This window comes from Myotis brandtii, unplaced genomic scaffold (genome assembly GCF_000412655.1).
Source record: "Myotis brandtii unplaced genomic scaffold, ASM41265v1 scaffold470, whole genome shotgun sequence".
Lineage (NCBI taxonomy): Eukaryota > Metazoa > Chordata > Mammalia > Chiroptera > Vespertilionidae > Myotis > Myotis brandtii.
The window spans coordinates 479775-502591 of record NW_005367953.1 but is presented as its reverse complement, the minus strand read 5'-3'; the positions used below and the strand labels follow the sequence as shown (position 1 = coordinate 502591).

Below are 22817 nucleotides of genomic sequence, written 5' to 3'. Positions count from 1 at the left end.
TGATGTGGCTCATTTGGTTGAGCGCTGTCCCATGCACCAAAAGGTCACAGGTTCAATTCCTGATCAGGGCACCTTCCTGATGTGCAGGCTCGATCCCCAGTAGGGGTGTGCAGGAGATAGCCAATCAGTGGTTCTTACCAATGTTTCTCTCTCTCCCTCTCCCTTTCCCTTCCTCTCAGTGGCTACGTGATGCATTGTGTAGTTGAAAGCATTGAAATAACAGACCTGGCTCCATTCTTAATAACTTTGATAATTGGGACAAATTTCATTTCTCAAGGTTACCAGCTGCATAACTAACACTGAGAAATGGTCTGGGTGGAAGTGTTCAGGGCCTTGAAGACGTGGCACACCCAGCAAGACATGTAGGAGTGCAAGAAACTCAAGGGGGTACTGCACCTCCCGACAGACAGACGCAGTGTCCTGCAGTGAGAAGGGCAGTGCAGGGCTCTGGTTCTTGTCCCAGCTCTCTCAGCAGCAGCCCGGAAGCCTTTCTGAGAGATCTCTAGGTTCTTACAGGAAATGAAGTTGGATGAGATGACAAAAATTATCTACCCCTTCCTCTTCTAGATACTACATGTTACACTTTTCTGAAAACCATAATTTAAAATAAGATTTACAGGTTGCCTGTGGCTAAAAATTGAGCCTCAGAATTTTCACATAACCAAGCAACACAAATACAGTGTGACTGATGGCCCTCAAATGCTAAATGGATTCTATAGAAGAGAAAATGAATCATTGTAATTGTTTGATCAAGGATGCCCTATATAAATTAAAGAGAAATATATCTTAGAAAATGCAAACGCAATTATGAATGCATAACGATTACCTCACTTTCTTTTTCTTTGATAACCATAAAAAACCCAATGATTAAATAAGGCATAAGGGGGTTGTGAGCATTTTAAAAATTATCTTTATGGAATGTCTAGATTACTTAGAGATATTTTAGATTGACTGCATTGTTTGAGATAGGTGAGTTTGTTTTCAAGAACAAATGAGGGAGAGCTCATTGCTTTGTCTTTTGAAATGCATTGTATAGATCAGCCGTACGGCCCGTTGGAATAAGTTCTATGAATACAAATTTGCTAAACAGTACATTGTTTAGATCAGCTTGGTTGGTCGAAGCTTCTCAAAATTGGTTTAGCATCTCCTCTTTGCCCTTTAAAAAACTTCTCTATTGAATGAACTAGTAAAGACATAAATGAAAGATACTTAAGAAGGCAATGTGCTCAATTATTTTAGTCTACATTAACTTGCAAAACAGCGAAGCACATTTCCGGAAGAAATCAATCATGCTATCATCATTATTGTTAAAATTCGGATTGTACACAAATTCTATGTGGGCTAATTGGAATGCGGAACATTGTGAGTCCAGGTGCAGAGGTTTATTTATAGTAACATCATCCAGCAAAAGCTGTCTGTCTCCAACAGACTAGCACCACGGGTCTTGAAGTATTTTAACACATAAATATAATACAAGCCAACCTTAGCCAGCAAGAGTCCTCTGGGATGAGTATGTGTGGGTTTATTTGCTCATTCTTTCAGTACTGCTTTATTGATTACTTAGCTGTGAGAGCCACCCCACTGGGGATTGTCTAGAGAAGAGAGAGTTGTTGTTTCTGAAGGAAGTTGGTGGTGTGAGAGACAAAACAAAGGGCACACGGGGTGATTAGTACAGTTATGAGGTGCTGGACACAATTAGGGGATGCGGATGACAGATTCTCCCCAGATGGTTTAGAGCTTTTTAAATCCAGAGCCTTTCATTTTAATTCTGGGAGGATTTGTTTGTTTGGTGGTTGGTTGGTTTGGGTTGATACACAAAACATTTCCTGGCTTCTTCTCTAACAGGATAGGAAATTTCTGGCTGCTGCTTTAATAGGATAGGAAATTTTGTTCCAAGGTTACAGTCTCTTGAAGGAGGTTAGCATCTACTTGTCTAAAATTGCTGCCCAATGTGCTCTGGTCCCAGCTCCTATGAACAGGTGAAGGGCATAAGTACAAAATGGGTAATGATGGCAGCTTGACACAGACTGGGCACTTACTATGAGCTGGGCACTTTGATAGGTGCTCTATGTCTATAAGTCTCATAACCTTGTCAGGTGGTTCCTGTTTCCTCCCACACAGAGGGTGAGTACCTGCAGCTGGGAGTTGGAACGGCCGCACTCTGTTGTAGGGGCTCCCCCACTAATACTCCTAAATGTCAGCTGTGGGGAAGGACGTCTCTTTACTACACGTACCAGGGCAATGTCTACAAATTCTATTGAGGAGGCTAGTTACTCATTTTATGGACAGTCACTCTTGATGAAAGGCAGCTCTGATGGGGTGTTGCCAGTTGCACCAAGTGACCTGGGGTCAAGGTGCAGTAGGCACTACATAGCCCAGAGCTCTTGAACGTGATTGCTCTCAGGGCGAGACAGGTAACATAAGTAAATGGCGTGGGACAGGTAGGCCTGGCACATGGGAAAGTGCATGCGCCTTCTAAAGGGGCAGGCCCTACTTAGTGCCACCTGGTTGCTACCGTTGCTACCACAAGGGAACACAGACCCACTGGTGGCCTAGCTTCCAAGTCTTTTAGAAAAAATAAAAAGCCAGGCCTTTCTGATACTGTCGGTAGGCCACGAAACCTGTTTGTTGATGCAGCTCATCCCCTGCACATGGTACTCTTCTAATCCTTCTAATTCCTCCTCATTCAGGTATATTCGTTCTCTCTCTCCTCAAATTTTGATGTCAATTACAATCACTTGGGGAATTTTTAAAACCACACCCCACACCAATGAAATCTGAATCTCATGGACCCAGGAGATTCCAAGGTGCAGCCAAGTCCGAGGACCAGGCCCTGAAGCCTTGCTACTCAATGTGCCCCTCACATCATCACCATCATGCCCGTGGCAAATGCAGATTCTCAAGCCCCACCCCAGTACTACCGAGACAGACCCTGCAGTTTAACAATCAAGCCCCACCCCAGTACTACCGAGACAGACCCTGCAGTTTAACAACATTCCCAGGTGATTCCCACACAGGTTAAAGTTTGGGAAGCATTGCCTAATAATTATCAAGTAACAGGGTGAACCTCCCTTTTAAACCTTAGGACAGTGGGTCTTAACCACAGTCACACATTAAAATCACCAGTGTTTCAAACATGTCCCCATATCCCAGCCTGCCCTGGGAGAGTCTGATTTAATTGATCTGAGGTGAATCCTGGCATCAGCCTCTTTAAAAACTGTCCCAAAGTGAGTCTAATATGCCACAGGGTTGAAAACAACTAACTGCTTTAGTTCCGTTTCCTTCATTTTGTAGTTCTACGAACTTGTCTTCACCCAATAAATATTTCTACTACAAAGTTGTCTGATAGAGAAAGGTAGGTACCACATGGTCTCACTCATATGTGGCATCTAATGAGCAAAATAAACTGATGAACAAAATAGATCCAGAGTCATAGAAGCATGGAACAGACTGACCAATCTCAGGGGGAAGGCAGGGGTGGGAGGGTGGGGAAAGATTAACCGGGGAACTTATATGCATGTATGCATAACCCATGGACACAGACAGTTGTGTGGTGAAGGCCGGGGGACATCTATAATACTTTCAACAATAAAGATAGATATTTAAAAAATTAAAAAGTTGTTTGATAATTCATATTTTAAAAGGCTCTGGGAGAATTTTGCCTACTACGGAAACTATGTAAGCAGTTATATCTAGGTCTGAATGTTTTGATTTCTTATGCTAATTAACTCCTCAACTGCCACTTTTGAAGATAGGTTTAAGAGTTAGTCTGCCCTCTTTGTAAACAGGCAGACCTTTACTCTCTGGTTTTCAGTCTGTCTACACAGCAAAGTCATTTGGGGGCCTCTCCAAAGAACTAGGATGCCTGGATGCAACCACATTCACTGTGTTTTCACAGAACTCAGATGCGTCGGCCTAGGCGAAGGGCAGAATCCATGCTCCAGTCCCCCAAACACAGGCCAGTAAGAAACCAGGTATCTTGCCTGAGGGGACTTAGAGATCACCTGCAATAAATCAAATCACTCCTGTTTCTCCAGCTGGAGAAAGGAGATAAGATGTCTTCTGTTACTTATGAGAGAACTTCACGTAGTGTTTATAAAACGCTTAGCACATTGTCACCTGTCAATACTCTCAAAGCCTAATCTGTCTGGGCAGGGCTTCTCCTGACAGAAGACATTCATCTTAAATGGGGTGTATCAGGACGTTGGCTCCCCTTTCTTTGACTTCTACCCAAATTAAAGCAGCTTTTTTTAATGAACTAGTTGCATTGCTTTTAATCATAAAGATATGAAATAACTGCCTTTCCCTATGCAGATGGCATGGCTTACCATAAAGAACCAGAAGTATCTCCAATAAGCCAAATGTTCCCCATGGATGTGAAAATGAGGGTCTCCCCCCCACCCCCAGACAATCGGAGCAATTCAGTTTATTCAGTGTTGTGGGGTATGCCGGAAAGCTAAACCATGTGCATGAGCAAGCAATCCAGTGTACTTTAAGATTCATACTAAGATGCTTTGGTCATAGTGGCCAACAGGTTACACATTTTATTCAAGTTTAATGGGTTAATTTATCTGTGTCACATGCTACAGTGGCTTCCTATCTTCCTGTCATAGAAGTTAAAAAGAAAAGCTAACATTTATAGGGCACCTTTGGATATAAATCAAGAGAGAGCTTGTCTAAGAGAAATAACATGTTCAAATGCCCTGGCCCAGGGGGCTGGAAAGATCCCTAGGAGCTTAGGTGGATGCTTGGCACAGAACACCTGCGCTAGCGGCTCTCTGGCGCCCCCTTGGGGCACACTATGGTAATAAGGCTCAACCTGGCTTAAGACAGCGGGCGGCTCAGCTCTTATGTTTTCTTAGTTATCTTCCACATAGTCTTCATTTCGGAAAAGTAAAGAAAGTCCCTGCCTGTGTAGAGTTTAAACTCTGGTGGTATCTCAGATTTCATTTCTAAACATGGGTCCGATCATCTAGAAACCGTTTGAAGAAAATGAAAACACTAGACCTCTTCTCATGGAGGTATTTCCAACAGTCCTTTAGGAGTCCGTTTTAATGACGGGTTCTTAGGTGTTTTTCCCTGGTTTTCTCTTCTTGTTTGTGGAAAGATATATGTCTTTTGTGTTCATTGTAATAAATCTAGATACATTGAGAGATTGTGAATGCTTCATTAGGAATTAGAGAATTCTCCAGGAAATTCAACCTTAGAAGCTACCTCACCCAGTTTCCTTTTCAGAGGAGATAGTGAGATGCAAACTTACCCTCCCAGCTGCCATCTGCTCAGTGGGCTTCAGTGTCTCCCTAACCAGGCCCCATCGAGGCCTTAAAGTTCCCCGAAGCTTTGAGGGGATATTGTTTACTTGGTAACTGAGAAGCTTAAAGGCCCAGTAGCCTCAAATATAGAAAAACTGAGTCAGGCTTTCAAAAATGAAGACTCATTACTTATTGTTTATAAAAATGTAAATTTATAAGTAAAAGTTACTTTTTGAATTAGCATGCCTACTATTTTTAGCTAACAAGAAGCATATACTATAGTACTATTTGATATAAGTTCCTAAGCGGATCTTAAACTACTCATTTGTGTTCTTTATGCAGGCATAAATTTGACCATTTGTATTTTTATCAAATTATCTCATGTGGTTCCGATGGCAGTGGTTGCATATCAGAAAACACTGAGAATCAGTGCCCTAGGGCTTGAAGGATGGCCCAGAAAGCTTTAGGATGCTAACTTGTTGTCTGCAAGAAAACATTTCCCTTTAGCTTAGCTCTCAGAGAGAGATCCCATTTCTGTAAAGGCTCTCTAAGTTCCCTGCACAATTATATTCTGAGCATTTCTTGAAGGCCTACTTGTGCTAATAGATTCGGGCTGACTGGAAATGGCTAAGTCATCTCCAGCATGAAGTTGTTTCCTTTGTAGGTTTTTCCTACTTAGTCATGGTGCTCAAACGTGAGCCATCCATGTTCAGAGGGAGGTGGGGGGGGGGGGGGGGGGGGGGGGGGGGGATCTTTAAGACTTAATAGGCTTCCAAAACCTCTGACAGACGCTACCCTGAGGAACTGGAACATTATTCCCTGAAAATGCCTTCCAAGTGGAGGTTTCACTGCAAAGGATACTTTTTGGCTTTACAATTAGCAAAACAAATTTTTCTTGCTTCCAGCATCAAAATGAACACATAAAAATGAAAAATTCTCAGTTTACGGATTCTAAACAGATATGCAAATCCTGAAGATTCTTTGTTGCTAGTTTAAGGTATATTCTAATATCTGCTTAAACAGTGATGCTTCAAGCATGGTCATGAGCTAATATGGGAAGTAGACCAAGGTGCTCTCTCGTCTCTGCTTCCTGATTCTCCTCTACCTGGGAAAGTATTCATTTCTACCTTCCTCTGGCCCCAGGGCCTGTGGGAGCTGAGCTCTCTGCTTTGTGTTCGCAAACCTGCCTTTCTTAGCTGCTAATAGCAACTTACAAATAGAAGTAGGTGTTTTACTTCTTTCTGGGACTTTTGCATTTTGAGGATGGAAGGTTTTGTGCTATTCAGGAAGGATGATGAATATTTGCAAAAGTTCAGAAAATATTTCTGGGCAGCAAAGGGGTTTCCCCTGAAATCAAAATCCCCAGACTATTTCTTCCCTCTGAGAAATCACTCTGACCTTTGTTCTTCCTTCCTTAGTCTTTTCATAATATGGTAGCTATAAAAAATGCCATCTTAATCATCGAGGGACACTAAAATGTGTCTCTGAATGCATGTTACTTTTATTTTCCCTTTACAGTTTCTTAAAGCAAATTAAACACATGAATATGGATTTATGCAAATTCACATGAATAAATAATGATGTATATATGAACATATTGCCATATTTTGTGTAAATTGCTATAAAATGAAGATTACTTTCAAGTAGTGGGTTTTGCATGGACTACTTAAATTATTGTGCAAGAAAGAGTGTGTGGAAGAGAGGGGGGCAGAGAGAAATATTGATCTGAGAGAAACAAATCAATAGGTTGCTTCCTGCATGTGCCCTAACCATGGCCTGGGCTGGGGAAGAGCCTCCAACCTGCCCTTGACCGGAATCGAACCTGGGACCCTTTGGTCCGCAGGCTGACGCTCTAGCCACTGAGCCAAACCGGCTATGGCCGTGGTCGGCAAACTGCGGCTCGCCAGCCACATGCGGCTCTTTGGCCCCTTGAGTGTGGCTTTTCCACAAAATACCACGTGCGGGCGCGCATGTACAGTGTGATTGAAACTTCATGGCCCATGCGAAGAAGTCGGTATTTTGTGGAAGAGCCACACTCAAGGGGCCAAAAAGCCGCATGTGGCTCGCGAGCCGCAGTTTGCTGACCACTGGCTAGGGCATATGTTCATTCTTATTCATTTTTTGGATAAGATATGTATGTCTCCACAGAAACTGTAAAGGGAAAATAAAAGTAGGGCAATGGAGACGTACATATCATGTTGAAACTATGTTTCAGGTAAAAAAGGCAAAAAAAGAGCCGCACTAGCTAATAAAACACTGACGATTCCTTTTGTAAGCTCGTCAGATATTGGTGCGCTGAAATGTACTTTGTGATGTTTGTTCCTCAAAGAGTTTTGTTTTTATTTTGAAAGTTTCTATTGGAGAGAGCAATGGAAGAGATAAGCCACTTTCACATGCTCCATATGTTTTTAATTCAGAGCTTAGCATGTTTGGCATGTTGCAGGCCCTCCCTCGATGGGTGTTCATTGATTGCTTTGGGAGGTACTGAAATGCGGGGTGGAAAATGCACTGGATTAGTACTGCCCCTGGCAGGATATGTGAGACCAGGACAGTCACTTCAACCAGGCGCACAGGCTTATTAACTTGTAAGTTTACCCAGCGTGCAGTTATTCAGTCAGAGAATGTTACAGTAGATAGAGAAGTCACATATTGTTCGACGTAGCCCCTCTTTTCCAGAGGAATCTGAGCCCCAGATGGATCGATGATTTGCTCTGTAATTAGGAGCAAAACTATGTCACTTATTCTCATCCCAGCTCTTAATTGCATGCTTTCACTACAACCCTGACATTTCTATAGAGTATAACCCGGTTCTAATAGTTTTGAGTTCACATTTTATCCCCTCAACTCTGTGTGCATAGAATTTAATGATATTCCCATTTGACAGATGAGAAAAAAATGAGGGTTAGAGAAGTTGTGACTCATTCAAGAACATGTTCATTGTAGTCGAAGCACTTTCTCGTTTGCTCTTTATGGTGTTACTTCTTGTTGAGGGTGCAATGTCCCTAGGTCTCTAACCTGAACTTTTGTTAAGGTGCTTTTATTGGAAATGTTTGGATCTTCTGTCTAATCTTTGAAAAATAAAGTGAACTTCAGTCTGGTTCTAAAACTTGAGGAGTTTAATTTAAAACTAGAGGCCCGGTGCATGAAAATTCATGCACTGGAGTGGGGGGGTTCCTTAGCCTGGCCTGCCCCCTCTCACAGTCCTGGAGCCTTCAGGGGCAGGAGGCAACCCAACGATCAGGGGAAGGTGATGCCCCCATCACTCCTCTGCTGCTGCCACTGCTGGAAGCGCAAGCCTCGGCTGGACCTGGTTAACTGAGCCTCGGGCCGGCCCTGGGCGGCTGGATTGCCGCCATCCAAGGCTTTCCTGCGCCTCAGGCCAGCCTGGGCAGCTGGGCAGCCGCCATCTGAGGCTTGCCTGCACCTCGGGCCGGCCCTGGGCAGCGATTGCCGCCATCCGCAGCTTGCCTGAGCCTCAGTCAGTGGGGGTTGCAGGAGGACCCAAGGCCCCCGCAGGGCTGAGAGGACTCCGGCAGCAGGCACGCAGAGCAGGTGCCCCGGCTGAGGAAGGGAGGGTACTCTCAATGACATGAGTTACAACTTCCAATTTGTTGGACACCACAGTCAGGCTTCGGCTTCGGGGGAGGGAGGAAGAGAGGGATGGGCAGCTCATTGGAGGAGCCTGAGCGAGCTGTCAGTCAGTGGGGGGTGCAGGAGGACCTGAGGCCACTGGTGGGGCTGAGGGGACTTTGGCGGCAGGCAAGTGGAGCAGCAGGCCCTGCCCCCACAGTGTGATGGTCAATTTGCATATTACCTCTTTTATCATATAGGATTAAACCAAATCAACTGACAAAAAAATGGACAAGCATGAACATATGCCCTGGCTGGTTTGGCTCAGTGGATAGAGCATCAGCCTGTGGACCAAAGGGTCCCGGGTTCGATTCCGGTCAAGGGCAGGTACCTCGGTTGCAGGCTCTTCCCCAGCCCGGGCCCTGGTCAGGGCACATGCAGGAAGCAACCAATTGATATGTTTCTCTCACATCGATATTTCTCTCTTTCCCTCTCTCTCCCACTCTCTCTAAAAATCAATGGAAAAATATCCTTGGGTGAGGATTTTTTAAAAAATGAACATATGTATTCCTAGTAGTTAAAATAAATAGGCTTCAACATTCTGGAATTTGTTAGCCTGGCATTTTAAAGTTTGAGAGTATAATCTCAAACTGTCACTGTTTTGATATTTTTATTGTCGTTTTTGTGAATAAAAAAACTAATCGGTTGACATTTTTAAAATTTAAAATGGAAGAATGAAAAGGGGAAAAAAGTTTCCAAGTTATAGACCAAAGCATTCAAAAGGGGTTCTTAAGTGAAGCTAATTCTCACCTTCATGTAATATGTTCTCTTTTCCTCCAAAAGATACAGTGTTGGCTCGCAAGTCTTAGTGGGGAAAAGGCCAGGAGGCTAGATAGCTTGAGAAGCAAGAAAGACTTTGCAGCCTCCCTTCTAAAGTATGAAGCCTTCCTGCTGCAATGAGGCAGGACAGACGTTCTTTCGTAACGGTGCCTTGGAATTTGTTTCATGTGAACGGTAGAGCAAAAGCTAATTATATTGTTATACCCAGACATACACCAAAGAAGATCATGTTTCACCCTTCATGTTCAAAATATTCCCAGGGCATTTAGACTGAATTAGGGAGAGTATTGAGTCAATGCTCGCATTTAACTGTTGAGGAAGCAAAGATTTAAGGAGTTGGGTGTCTTGTCCAAGTTGTCACACACACATGCCATGCTGGAGCCAAAACCCCGCTTTCCCGCCTCCCTTCCTGGGCCACTGTGTTACTAAAACAAACTGTGTTCCTATGTAAGGTCGTCAGTAGCCAGTAAACAGTTGTCCGGAATAATTTCACCCGGGACATGTGCACGATGGACAAAACTGCATTTCTGTGAAGGATCACGAATGTGCAATCAACAGGTCATGGATGCCATTTACCGTTGACAGAAGGAGATGCGCTATGATGGAAACCTGGGACATAAAGGTGGAATTTTCCATCTAAATTGCCAGCAAGGCAGCTTTAGGAACAGCAGTACGTGTTGGAGGAAATCTGGAGGGGACTGACCGCCAGATGACTCCTGAGCTGGACTGGGGCCATCCAAGGCTCCTTAACTCCTCCCTATCCTTGCAACTTATATTCCGCCACAGTTCCCATAGCCCAAGCTGTTTCAAGGATGTAACCCGGAGAGAGTAAAGTGTGGAGACCGTCTGGACCGAACCCAGGTAAGGCCTCCACATATACAGTATTTTTAAGGTTCTGGCAGGTGGGTGTGGAGATGTACTGGTCTTGCTGTCGCCTAAGACAAGCCTCATACGAAGTTCCCTTGCTTATTAGAACTGCCGCCTACCAATCTGGAGTGGTCTGCCTCTTTCTTCAGTCACTTCACACCCTTTTTACAAAGCAACAGTATGATATGGTGTTTTAGGGTAAATTTAGCAAAATATCGGCCAAAAGGGTGTTTTTTTTCCAGATTTTTAAACCAAATGGTAGGAATTTGAAGGACAGGCTTACACACATACAGGATAGAGTCTCTGTGATGTTCACCCAAGAAAGTAGAGCCACTTTTAAACCACGGGGGACAAAAAAGGAATTTCTATTCTTTTAAAGATCCTTAGAGAAGGGTTGTATTTGATGATTTGCTCCAATGCTTGACCACATATTAGGAACTTTTAAACCCAACATATCACATGGCAAGGTTTGAGCATGTGTGATGCATAAAATTGGGGTACATAAGACTCATTCTTTCTATTATTCTTATGCTTTACTACCATTCCTTAGTCTCTTTTCATAACTTTTTCTGTTTTCTAGAAATATTATTTTTAAGACTATTTTTTTAGAGGAGCTTTGGTTTATCAAAAAATTGAGAGGGTAGTCAGAGATTTCCCATATACCCGCTGCCTAGTCTTCCCCCATTATCAACACCACTTACCAGAATGATACCTCTTCTTTTTTTTTTTAAACCAAGGGTGAACTTACATTGACACATCATAATTGCCCAAAGTTCGTAGTGTACCTTAAGGTTCCCTCTTGGTGCTGTACATTGCATGGGTTTGGACAAATATTAAATTACATTCATCCATCATTATAATGTCATACAGAATATTTTCACAACCCCCAAATCCTCTGTGCTCTGTTCCTTCATCCTCCCCCAGGCCCTACACCCACCCCAGTGCACGCTTCCTGACCCTTGGCAACCACTGGTCTTTTTATTGTCCCCATAGTTTTGCCTTTTCTAGAATGTCATATAGTTGGAGTCATACAGTGTATGCCTTTTCATATTGGCTTCTTTTACTTAGTAATATGCATTTAAGATTCATCCATGTAATTTTCAGGGCTTGATAGCGCCCTTTTTTATTTTTTTAAGTACTGAGTAACATTCCATTGTCTGGATGTACCACAGTTTATTCATCTACCAGAGGACATCTGGACCCACAGCCCAGGCGCAGCGAGGGGTGGGGTGCAGCCGGCTCACTGCCGGTGTGTGCACTCCTGCTTTGGGTGGAGATGGAAAGGTCTGTAGGATTCAGCCCCGTCTTCTTGCTCTTGCTTCTGCTTTGGGAACCGGCTGCTCTACTCTGTTCTCTCTCTCTCGGCTATAAATTCACAGTCACTCCTAATGGACAACCATGGTGTGAAATTCAAGGCCAAGTCAATGGAAACACATTTCTTCATTATACCTGTAGTAGCCAGAAGGTCAAACTCATCAGTGTTCTGGAGATGAATGCCACACAGGCCTGGAATCAACAGAGAGACGCTCTGAATTACGTGATGGAAGAGCTCAAGAAGATCCTGCTGGACATTAAAGCAGAGAGGATTGCAACCAGCGACCCTCTCTCCCTACAGGGCGGCATGCTGTGTAAGCAGGAGTCCAGTGGATGCACCAGCGCATCCTGGGAGTTTGCGTTGGATGGACAGATATCTCTTCACTTTGACTCAAAGAATGGAAACTGGACAGTGTTGCATGGTGAAGGCAGACTGTTAAACAAAACATTGGCGAGTGACAGAGCTATGACCGATCTCCTTATTAGGACCTCACCTGGAGACTGTAGGAAGTGGCTTAAACAAGTTTTGTGTCCCCAGATGAAGTTCTGAGCACAAAAGCTGCATCAACCACTGCCACAGCCCTGTCCACAGCCAGCAAGCGCATCACTTCCCTCCTCCCTGTGATCCTCACCTGCTGGGTCATCGCTGGCATCGTAGGCTGGAGCCTTTACAGTAACAGGCTGCCGATGCTGCCAAGAAGGCCCTGAGAGAGTGGACTACCTCAGCGACTCTGCCTTTGCTTGGCTGCCTCTGGGTGACCTGCTGCTCATTTTTAGACCACCCGGAGTTCAAACCTTCTGACCAGAGACCGGGTCAGATCAGGATGAGACCGTAGAGGCAGCACCTCGTGTCCATTATTGCATTTGCTGATGATCCTCTTCGGGGCCTTTTAAACATATCATGTCACTTTCTCTGGTGCTAAGAGATGTAATTCCTACATTTAAACATTAATAGCTTCAATAAGAAATCTCAACAAAGAGAACATTTTCCATCTTCTTTGTGGAAGATCAGATACATCTCGGCATCATGACTTTTCATGTAAATAATATTGCCAAAAAGTGCCAGACCTCAGGGCTTCTTTCTGTGTCCTCAAAATCAGTCATGTATTTTAAAAGAACAAAGTCGGATTTATGGCTATTCCCGTTAATAGCTTATAATAGTGTGATGAAATTTAAATAAACATCTTTATATTCTAAAACACTTTTTAAAAATTAAATCAATAGAAACATATTTAAAAGGTCAGTTTTATCTGTTAACCTCATTTTTTTTTCTTTGCTGCTGATTATCTTCATACGGCCAGTAATCAGTGATTGTTTGCTCAAATTTAAGAATAAAAAACTGATTAGACCAAGTACTTTGTATGGGTTTCTTCTGTTGTCTATGAACGTGTGCTTTTCTCGTAGTGGTTTCCCCTGAATGAGGGGCTGATTGGAATCTCCCTTCCTCTCCTTTTATTTCCCTTTGAGTCCGCCTTGTTGACTGATGAGCTTTGTGGTCAGAGGCAGAGCACTGCCTAGGGAATTAGGAGTTCTCTTAGTTCTAGAGTGAGGACTGCTGGGATATCCACACCCACACAAGACCTGTAGCTTTTTCTAAGCAGCTCTTTATAGTTTGTTTAGAAAAGGTTAAGTGTGTTTTATGATGGGGAGAGGTAAGCACTGTGCGTGTGTGTGTGTGTTGGCGGCGGGGGTGGAAGGCGTGTTTGCTCATGTGTTCACTCTATAGAGAGACTCCTTTTTTAATTTTTACATTACAGTTGACATACAATATTAGTTTCAGGTGCACAACATAGTGGTTAGACATTTATGCAATTTACAAAGTAATCCCCTGATAAGTCTAGTACCACTGGGCACCATCCACAGTTATTACAATATTCCCCGCGCTGTACTTTACATGCGTGTGTTTATTCTGTAACTACCAGTTTGTACTTCTTATCCCTTCACCTTTTTCACGAAGCCCCTAACCCCCCTCCATTCTGGCAACCATCAGTTGTTCTCTGTATCTGCTACTCTGTTTCTGGGTTTTTTGGTTCATTTGTTTTGTTCGTTAGATTCCACACGTAAGTGAAACCATATGGTATTTGTATTTCTCTATAGAGAGACTCCTATTTTATTTTGCTCCTTTCACACCTGTCCTCTGTCACTGAGCTTAGTGGGTTCCAGGGTTCTCCTGGGGAGTTTAGCTTTCACCTGCATCTTGGTTTCCTCCTGGTCTTCTTTCTCATGAACAGGTTTCCATGTACAATGAGTCCTCACTCAATGTCGTCAGTAGGTTCTATGAGTTTAGTGAAATGACATGTAATGAAGCCAGTTGTCCCCTAGGCTCACTGAGGTAAACAAGTTGAGTTCCTACAGCATCTCTTTCACATTATAACGAAACAATGTTGAACAAAATGACATTTTAAAAAACATGCTGTCCTTTCAGACTTCCAGAAAATGGTTAGTTTCCAGTTCCCAAATGACCACCTCCCAATCTCTCCACTCTTACAAGTGTATTCATGTCTGTGTTCCTTTATCGTTTCAGGATTGAGGAGAAAAGTCAGGCAAGGCACATGTGTACAGGTCTGAGCTAAAATCAAGGAGCTCCCTTAAACCACAGGTTTTCACTGCCCGTCGCAGGCTAGCTTGTGGGCCTCGGGCTGCCACCAGTGCTTCGCTGTTTTGCCCACCTGGAGCCAATGTTCGCACAGGCAGGGTTTCTTCATGGCAGCGGCTGTGGAGTCAGAGTCTTGGGTTTCGGACGTGGCTCTGGACCTGTCTGGTGCATCGCTTTAGGAGAGTTACTTAAAATGTGTGCCTCAGCCAGGACCCAGTCAAGATGATTACTGGTGTCTACCTCATGGAGTAATCTGAGAATGACTTCATGCATTTCCAGGGCCATAGCATTTCTAAAACTGTCCTCTGACTTTAAAATAACCTTCTCTGAAAAAAAATAATAACCCTCTCGGTCATAAAAACCATAAGCAGACGCAGAAGGATGCCAACAGGCAGAGGTAAGCCGAGTGCATTCCCATGTTGCATCCCCTCGTCCTGAGAAGTCGTCATTCCCACTGGCAAGTGATTCCTGACAACGTGCAGAATGCTAGGCTTAGGGGCTAGGAGGGAAGACAGCAAGATGACTTTCTAAATCCTGCCCCTTGCCATAGCTTGTCCGCAGTGTTGATTTCATTTTTACAGTTCTCTGACTAAATGAGAACCTGGTGAATCACTGCATAATTAAATTACCCCGAAACAGCAGGATGCACCCTGGCTTCTCTCAGATAGGCCAGACATGTTTTCTCTTTATTTGGTTGATGGAGGAAAGGTGACACTTAAGGGGAAATATTTTTCTTCCTACATTTTTAAATATACAAAAAGGATATAAGGAGAAATAAAGGTCTTCCATCACAAACATCAACATTTATCATTTTAAACTTTTACAGACCGTTAACCAAAGAAAAGGTCCAACGACCTCTAAACGTTCCTTTATGTGTTCCCAGCATTTGGGTGAACTAAATAGGTCATTTCCATCTAGGTCTGGGCTCTGTCTCTGGCAGACACCAGAGGACTGTTGAGGGAGGTCTTGGTCATGGTCCTTGCTGTTCATCTCAGGAAATAAGTTGAAGAGCCAAAATGCATGGATTTCCTTACCATGTTATGAGAATGCCAACAAAAATATGTATATGTAGAACTCTGGTATTTCAACATTTTTTCAATAGTTATTACTTTAGGGAAAAAGTCTATAATTCTATGACCGCTTACAAAAATAGTTCCTTTTTTAAAGTATAAGGCACAGGCCAGGTGCTGTGACGTCCTTGTTCTTTTCCTTCCACGTGTGCCTCCTTCATAACTGTTATGACCACAGCTCTGTGTTGGGTTCAGGTGTCAGGAACCATAGAAATGACCTATCCTGGGTTATGACTGATGACGGGCTCTATAGTTGAGATCCCTTCCCTCTAAATACATTACCACACACCTTAACTTGACCTTCCCTGGGGTATTTCTGTCAGTCCCTATAGCCTTTACAGCACACCCCTCACCCGTTTGATATTTCACTGTCCAGAGATGTCTACTCTGTCTGTCTGTACATGCAAATAGTAAATAAAACTGTAACTGACTGTGATCCCGAAGAGACCCTGTTCTAATCCCGATTCTCCTAAAAATGTGTCTGCTGTTGGTTTTAATTTTTCAATTTTTGAAAACCTATCTTTAGTGCCAGTTATGTATTAAAATGTCTTCCCATTCTCCACTTTATAAGAGCCGTAGCCAGTAGCAACTTGTTAACTGGATTCTGAAAGCCAAGATTACCATCACTGCTTTCTCACATGGCGTCTCTCTCTCTCTCCCTTTCTCTCTCTCTCTCTCTCTCTCTCTCTCTCTCTCTCTCTCACACACACACACACACACACACACACACACAAGATTCTATTGAATTGACTTATAAAGTCACTTGTTTTCCTGGTAGATTGCATTTATCAAAACCATTTAAATTCATCATTGATTAACGAAAAGACAGGGCCAAACATTGGCAAGAGGAGAATGGAAATAGAAAATGAACCTCCTAGCAAAATGATTTTTAAAAGAAAGTGTTTTCCTTTAAAAACTTAGTTTCTCAAATTTTTTGGTACAATGGTAAATGGGATTTTTTTTTAAATCTCTTTCTGTAAATTCACTATTGGTGTATAAAAATGTCATAGATTTCTTGGCGTTAATTTTGTATCCTGCTACATTGGAATCTTTAGGGTTTTCTATGTACAGTATCATGTCATCTGTGAATTATGACAGTTTTACGTCTTCTTTTCCAATTTGGATACCTTTTATTTTTTTCTTCTTGTCTAATTGCTATGGCAGCACTTCCAGTACTATGTCAAACAGGAGTGGTGAAAGTGGGCATCCCTGTCTCATTCCTGTTCTTAGGTGAAGTGGTTTTAGTTTTTGCCCATTGAGTATTATGTTGGTTGTATGTTTGTCATATAAGGCTTTTATTGTGTTGAGGTATGATCCCTCTATTCCCATTTTTCTGAGGGTTTTTATCAAGAAAGAGTGTTGGATTTTGTCAAATGCTTTTTCTGCATCAATTGATATGATTATGTGGGAATGCAGGCTGGTGCAGCCACTGTGGAGAACAGTATGAAGTTTCCTCAAAAAAACTAAAAATGGAACTCCCATTTGACCCAGTGATCCCACTTCTAGGAATATATCCCAAGAAACTAGAAACACCAATCAGAAAGGATATATGCACCCCTATGTTCATAGCAGCACAATTTACCATAGCTGAGATTTGGAAACAGCCTAAGTGCCCATCAACAGATGAGTGGATTAGAAAACTGTGGTACATCTACACAATGGGATACTACGCTGCTGTAAAAAAGAAGGAATTCTTACCATTTGCAATAGCATGGATGGAACTGGAGAGCATTATGCTAAGTGAAATAAGCCAGTCAGAGAAAGATACATATGACATGATCTCACTCATATGTGGAATATAATGAACAACATAAACTGATGAACAAAAACAGATCCAGAGGCAGAGAAGCATCGATCAGATGCTCAAACCTCAGAGGGAAGCTAGGGGAGGGTGGGGGTAAGGGCGAGAGATCAACCAAAGGACTTGTATGCATGCATATAAGCCTAACCAATGGACACAAACACCAGTGGGGTGAGGGCATGAGTGGGGTGGGTTGAGGAGGCAATGGGGGGATAAGGACACATATGTACTGTAATACCTTAATAAAGAAAAGAAAAGGGAAAAAAACTTAGTTTCTCATTACCCCTTAAATGCTTGAAACTTTGGATTGTCATTTAAACATTCTCCTGATGTTGAGTAAGTAGGAATACCTGTTTCAACTAAAGAGAATATATACCTTTATATGCCAAATGCAGTTCATTACAATGACTGGGATTTTGTTTACATAGAGTAAGCCCATATAATTTAACTTTGAATTGCTGTATTTTAAATGTAAAGTGAAGTGACTAAACATAAAACTTGTCTGTGTCTCTTCATGTGTACATCTTTTAAAAGGAGAATGAATATGCATGCACATTTGAGAAGAATACATTTAGGATACTACTAGTGATCAGTCCCTCTGCAGACCATGTACTTAAGCCAAGAGAGTCTTACATGTTTCATGGAGTTTTAGAACATAAGTGCTGTATATTTGGTGTCTAATGATATCAAGGCAGGATGCTAAAAATACTTTTTTATAATAAAACAACTGGTATTAGCATCAGCCTTTTAAAAGCAGTATGGGAACACTTGATGATTGGAGGACTACTTGGGTCTGGGTCACATAACTAAGCATTTTTGTTCAATGGGCACTTATTTACTAATTTCCATGTGCAAAGCAATGTTGATGGCAAGAGTCACAGAGATAATTTAATATTATCCTTGAGTTTAAGCTGGTTAGAGTTTAGTAGAAGAGATAAGAACTAACTTTGAGGCAAAAGAGAAGTACTCTGTAGATGTACAAATTTCCATGGAAACAATGAGAGAGATCCTATTAATTCCATTTGTAGTGATACCCAAAGCTCCCAGCAGCCTGCATTTGAACTAAGTGTGTGCCCCTCTCTTAGTAGCCTTCTCTAGCGTGGGGAGGTGGGAAAGGAGACCACCACATTTCTCTTGTCTTCTTCCACCCAACCAACTTCTAGTCTTGTTTCCGTTCTAGGCTTCCTGCCCTGTACAATTCATTCTAAAGAACTAAATTTGTACATCTGCAGTTCCTTGCTAAGCTGGACACAGGAGGTAGAGGGTAAGATAGATCTTAAACTTTTCATACCTTGTGGGCAAGACAATGAATGCCTTTGCCAGTCAGCCAAGAGTACATCATATATCTGTAAAGGAGTCTTGAACATGAAGATAATTAAAATTCATGATTTTGACAAAAGCACTTAGATTTTTAACTTGAGTTGACAAGTTAATCTCACGTTCATTTACTGTGAAGTTAAAGTGACAGACGAGTGATGAACATGGGTGCATCCCGTGACCAAGATCTCAAGAATGATGTCATTTTGTTAATTACTCTAAAAGGCACACCCTGAGTTTGCCAGCTACACAAACTTTCTGCCCTTACACTTCGGTCTTCTGCTCCCCTGGTGGCCTCTTCACTCCCATTCCTGTCAGGTTTCATTGTCATTAATTACAGGTGCAAAGAGGGCAACATTAAAACTAAGTAAACAAGATGAAGGCCTGGAGGGATGGGGCGGGTGTGGGTGCAGCAAAGCGCCGGAGGAGGCCACGTTCTCAGCTGGTTATTTGTGGAGATGCCAAGAGTCTAGCTTTCTTTATGTTCTGTGGATTCTATCTAATATTTTTGTTCTCCCCAATGTTTTTAGTATTAAATTTTTGGAAGTTTAATAAATTTTTTATAAGACTACTGTCTTTTCACACATTGTGAAAACTCTTTAAATTTGGTGGGGGCGGAGGGAAAGCGGTGTTTGTTTTTTAATCACTGGTGCTAAAGCTACCGTGGAACCATCTGACTGCTCTGGGCTGTAGAGAGCAGAAAATGCTGATACATGGCTCTTTTTTCCTCGGCAGTCACGTGGTGTCTGGGGGGTCAGGTGCCCTCTGGCCCAAAGTTTACAGTAGGAGCATTCTACTGAATCCTCACTTTTAGTCACAACCACTTCTTCCCAGAGAGAATGGGCCTCTTGTCTGGCAGCTGAAGCTGACTTTGGACACATATTATACCCAGGGAGCATGCATACACACTCTGGTTTTAGCTGTTTGGGGTCAATGAACCACTACTAACCTTGAAGCAGGGATAGCTTTGCCTGAGCTACTTCAAAGTCTACTCAGTTTTGTAATAAAAAAATTACTGAGTTCTGTTTAAAATTAAGGTATTAAACTTCTATACCTATTGAGCATTCTAAATTGCCCATAATTAACTAATGTGCAGTAAGGTCAATCATAAATCAGAAGATGTATGCTCATAGATCATGATTATAAATTATAATAATATTTCCAGTACAAGGTTAAGATTTTACTTTTAACCTTGTACTGGAAATATCTTATAATTTTCTGGTTTCTTGAGCAGAGAAATAAATGATGGTTAAATTTTAACTCAACTGTTGTACCTAAAAAAAGATTCACCAAAAAATAAAAGTTAAAGATGTCCTATAATTTCCTAATTGAACTGTTCTTTTAACTACTTAAGTTACGAAGAAATCAATGCAACTTAATTCGAACTTGAATTCCAAAAAATTGGCAATTCAAAGGAACATTTATTCTATAAGAAACATTGGGCCAGAGAGCACTATCAATCTTGCATTCTTAACAGAGGACCTGTTTTGCACCATAAATCGTTTCATTAAAATATTGGGGTGCTGGGAAAATGCATACACTCGATGATTGGGGGTGGGGATTTCACACTCCCAGGTCTGGCAGGCTGGCTCTCACTCTGGTTTACTTTTTCTTTCTACTTTTCCCCCCAAGGCACTCATTAACCTCTGACATATTAGAGAGCTCACCACTCACGTTTATTCTTCACGTCTTCCTCTCCTTGTTGGAATTTAAGTTCCATGCAGATAGAGATCTTTACCTGTCTTTTTCATTGATAAAGCCACAATAATACCTAGAACATTGTAGGTATTCAACAAATAGATAGTTGTTGAATGAATAAATAAGAATAATGCGATTTTTTCCCTTAAAAGGCATCAGTATTCTTATCTGTGATGTAATTTTTTATTTCAAATTTGCTTAGGAATACATACTTAAAAATACACTCTGGGAACATGAGTTATTAAAATACTTATTTCAATTTATATTTTGCTATTCTAATGAAAATATAAGGGGTACTTTAAATGATGCTCCTAAAAATACAATGGTCAAGAATGCACTATTTTAAGCTATAATATGATGTATAATCTATAAAGAGATACTATGAATTGTTACCCTCTGGTCAAACTTTAAAAAGATGTATTTATCTTAGAACTATTGCTTATTGCTACTCTAAATCAGTGTGTTTCCAAGCATCAGTTTCGCTGACAGCTGGCAATATGAAGAAAGCTAAGCTTCACCTAACTGGAAAGCAAGTGATTCACAGTCTGTGGTTGTTTCAGTCCATCCTGGCTGCTACTACAAAAATACCATAAACTGGGTGGCTTATAACAAACACTTCTCACAATTCTGGAGGCTGGAAGTCCAAGGTTATGGCAGCAGATGTGGTGTTGTCGGTGAGGGCCGGCCTTGCTCCCAGGGTGGAAGGGGCAGGGAAGCTTTCTTTGGCCTTTTTTTTAAGGGCACTAATTCCATTCATAAGGGCTCTCCCCTTATGACCTAATCACCTCCTAATACCATCACATTGGAGGTTAGGCTTTCAACACAAGGATTTGGGGGACACAAACTTTCAGACCATAGCAGTGGCAGTGCTGACTATGAGATCAGCTCATTGGGTATCAGTGCAAGCCATATGATCAACCTGGCTAATATTTCTTTTCTTTTTTATAGTATTATTAATTTATTAGGAATTAGTAAATTCCTACATCAGAGCAATCTAAATGAAATAAAATATTGAAAGGAAAAGTGTGGCTACTCAACAAAATAACTGCTCTTTCTGACTAATCATTTAATTTTATCTTTTTGCAAATGGATGCCTCCCCAGGTTGGCCAAGAAGCCTGGTACCATTTGTACAGGTTTTCATTGATTTGCAGTAAAATAAGAGTTTATTTCAAATAAACGTTATTGAGTAACTAGAGGCCCAGTGCACAAAATTCATGCATGGGGGGTGTCTCCTCAGCCCAGCCTGCACCCTCTCCAATCCAGGCACCCTCAGGGGATGTCCGACTGCTGGTTTAGGCCCTATCCTGGGGATCAGGCCTAAACCGGCAGTCGGACATCCCTCTCATAATCCTGGACCGCTGGCTCCTAATTGCTCACCTGCCTGCCTGCCTGTCGCCCTAACCTGCTCCCCCCTTTGCCGGCCTGATCGCCCCTAACTGCCTGTGCATGCTGGCCTGGTCGCCCCTAACTGCCCCCCCCCCTGCCAGCCTAGTCACCCCCAACTGTCCCCCCTGCTGGCCTGGTCACCCCCCCCAAATCGCCCCCCCCCCCGCTGGCCTGGTTGCCCCCAACTGCCCCCCCATTGGCCTGGTTGCCCCTCATGGCACCCCCGCCAGCCTGGTCACCCCATGTAGCCTGCTGCTCAGTTGTTTGGTTGTCCCTCACTAACCCCCCTGCTGGCCTGGTCGCCCCACACAGCCTGCTTGTTCAGTCGTTTGGTTGTCTCTCACTAACCCCCCTGCCGGCCTGGTCGTAGGCAGCCATCTTGTGAGGGCATGAGGGTTAATTCGCATATTACCTCTTTATTATGTAGGATTACATTGTATGTGTTGTTGTTTTCAATGTATATACCTCTGTAACCATCATCAAGACAGAACATTTCCATCACTTCCAGCAAGTTCCTACAATCCCCTTTGCTGTCAGTCTTCCTCCCCACCCCCACCATTATGCAGCCACTAATCTAATACTGTCAGTTCTGGAACTTCATATAACTGAAGTTATACAGTTTTTGCTGTTTCATAGCTGGCTTCTTTTTTCTAGCATATTTTTTAATTCATCCATGTTTTTGCATGTGTCATAGTTTAATTATTTGTTTGGTTTTATTACTGACTAGTATTTATATGAATTTTACAGTTCATTTATCTATTCACACACTCTTTGTCTATTTATGTATAGCTCTTGGTGTGGTCATGTTTTTATGTATTTTGAATAAGTAGCTATGAATGGTATTTCTGGGTCATATGATAAATATATGTTTAAAAGAAACCGGCAAGTGACTTTTCGAAGTGGTTTATCAATTCTACATTCCCAAGAGCAAAGTTTGAAATTTCACAGTTGTACATTCTCTCCAAAGCTCAATATAATCAGTATTAATAATTTTAGCCTTTCTGGTGATATTTTGTGGCATCTCATTGTGGTTTTAATTTATATTTCCCTGATGACTAGTAGTGTTGAACACCTTTCATACCATATGTATTCATATATACATATA

General features: G+C 42.2%; 1 protein-coding gene across 1 annotated transcript; it reads left to right on the top strand.

Annotated features, from left to right (window-relative positions):
• The first annotated feature begins 9768 nt into the window (after positions 1 to 9768).
• LOC102244655 (NKG2D ligand 2-like) lies at positions 9769 to 13001 on the top strand. The gene is given in 3 exon segments (XM_005875833.2): positions 9769 to 10523; positions 11702 to 12387; positions 12390 to 13001. Coding segments are annotated over 2 exon segments (744 nt in total). The 5' UTR covers positions 9769 to 10523; positions 11702 to 11805; the 3' UTR covers positions 12552 to 13001.
• The last annotated feature ends 9816 nt before the right edge of the window (positions 13002 to 22817 follow it).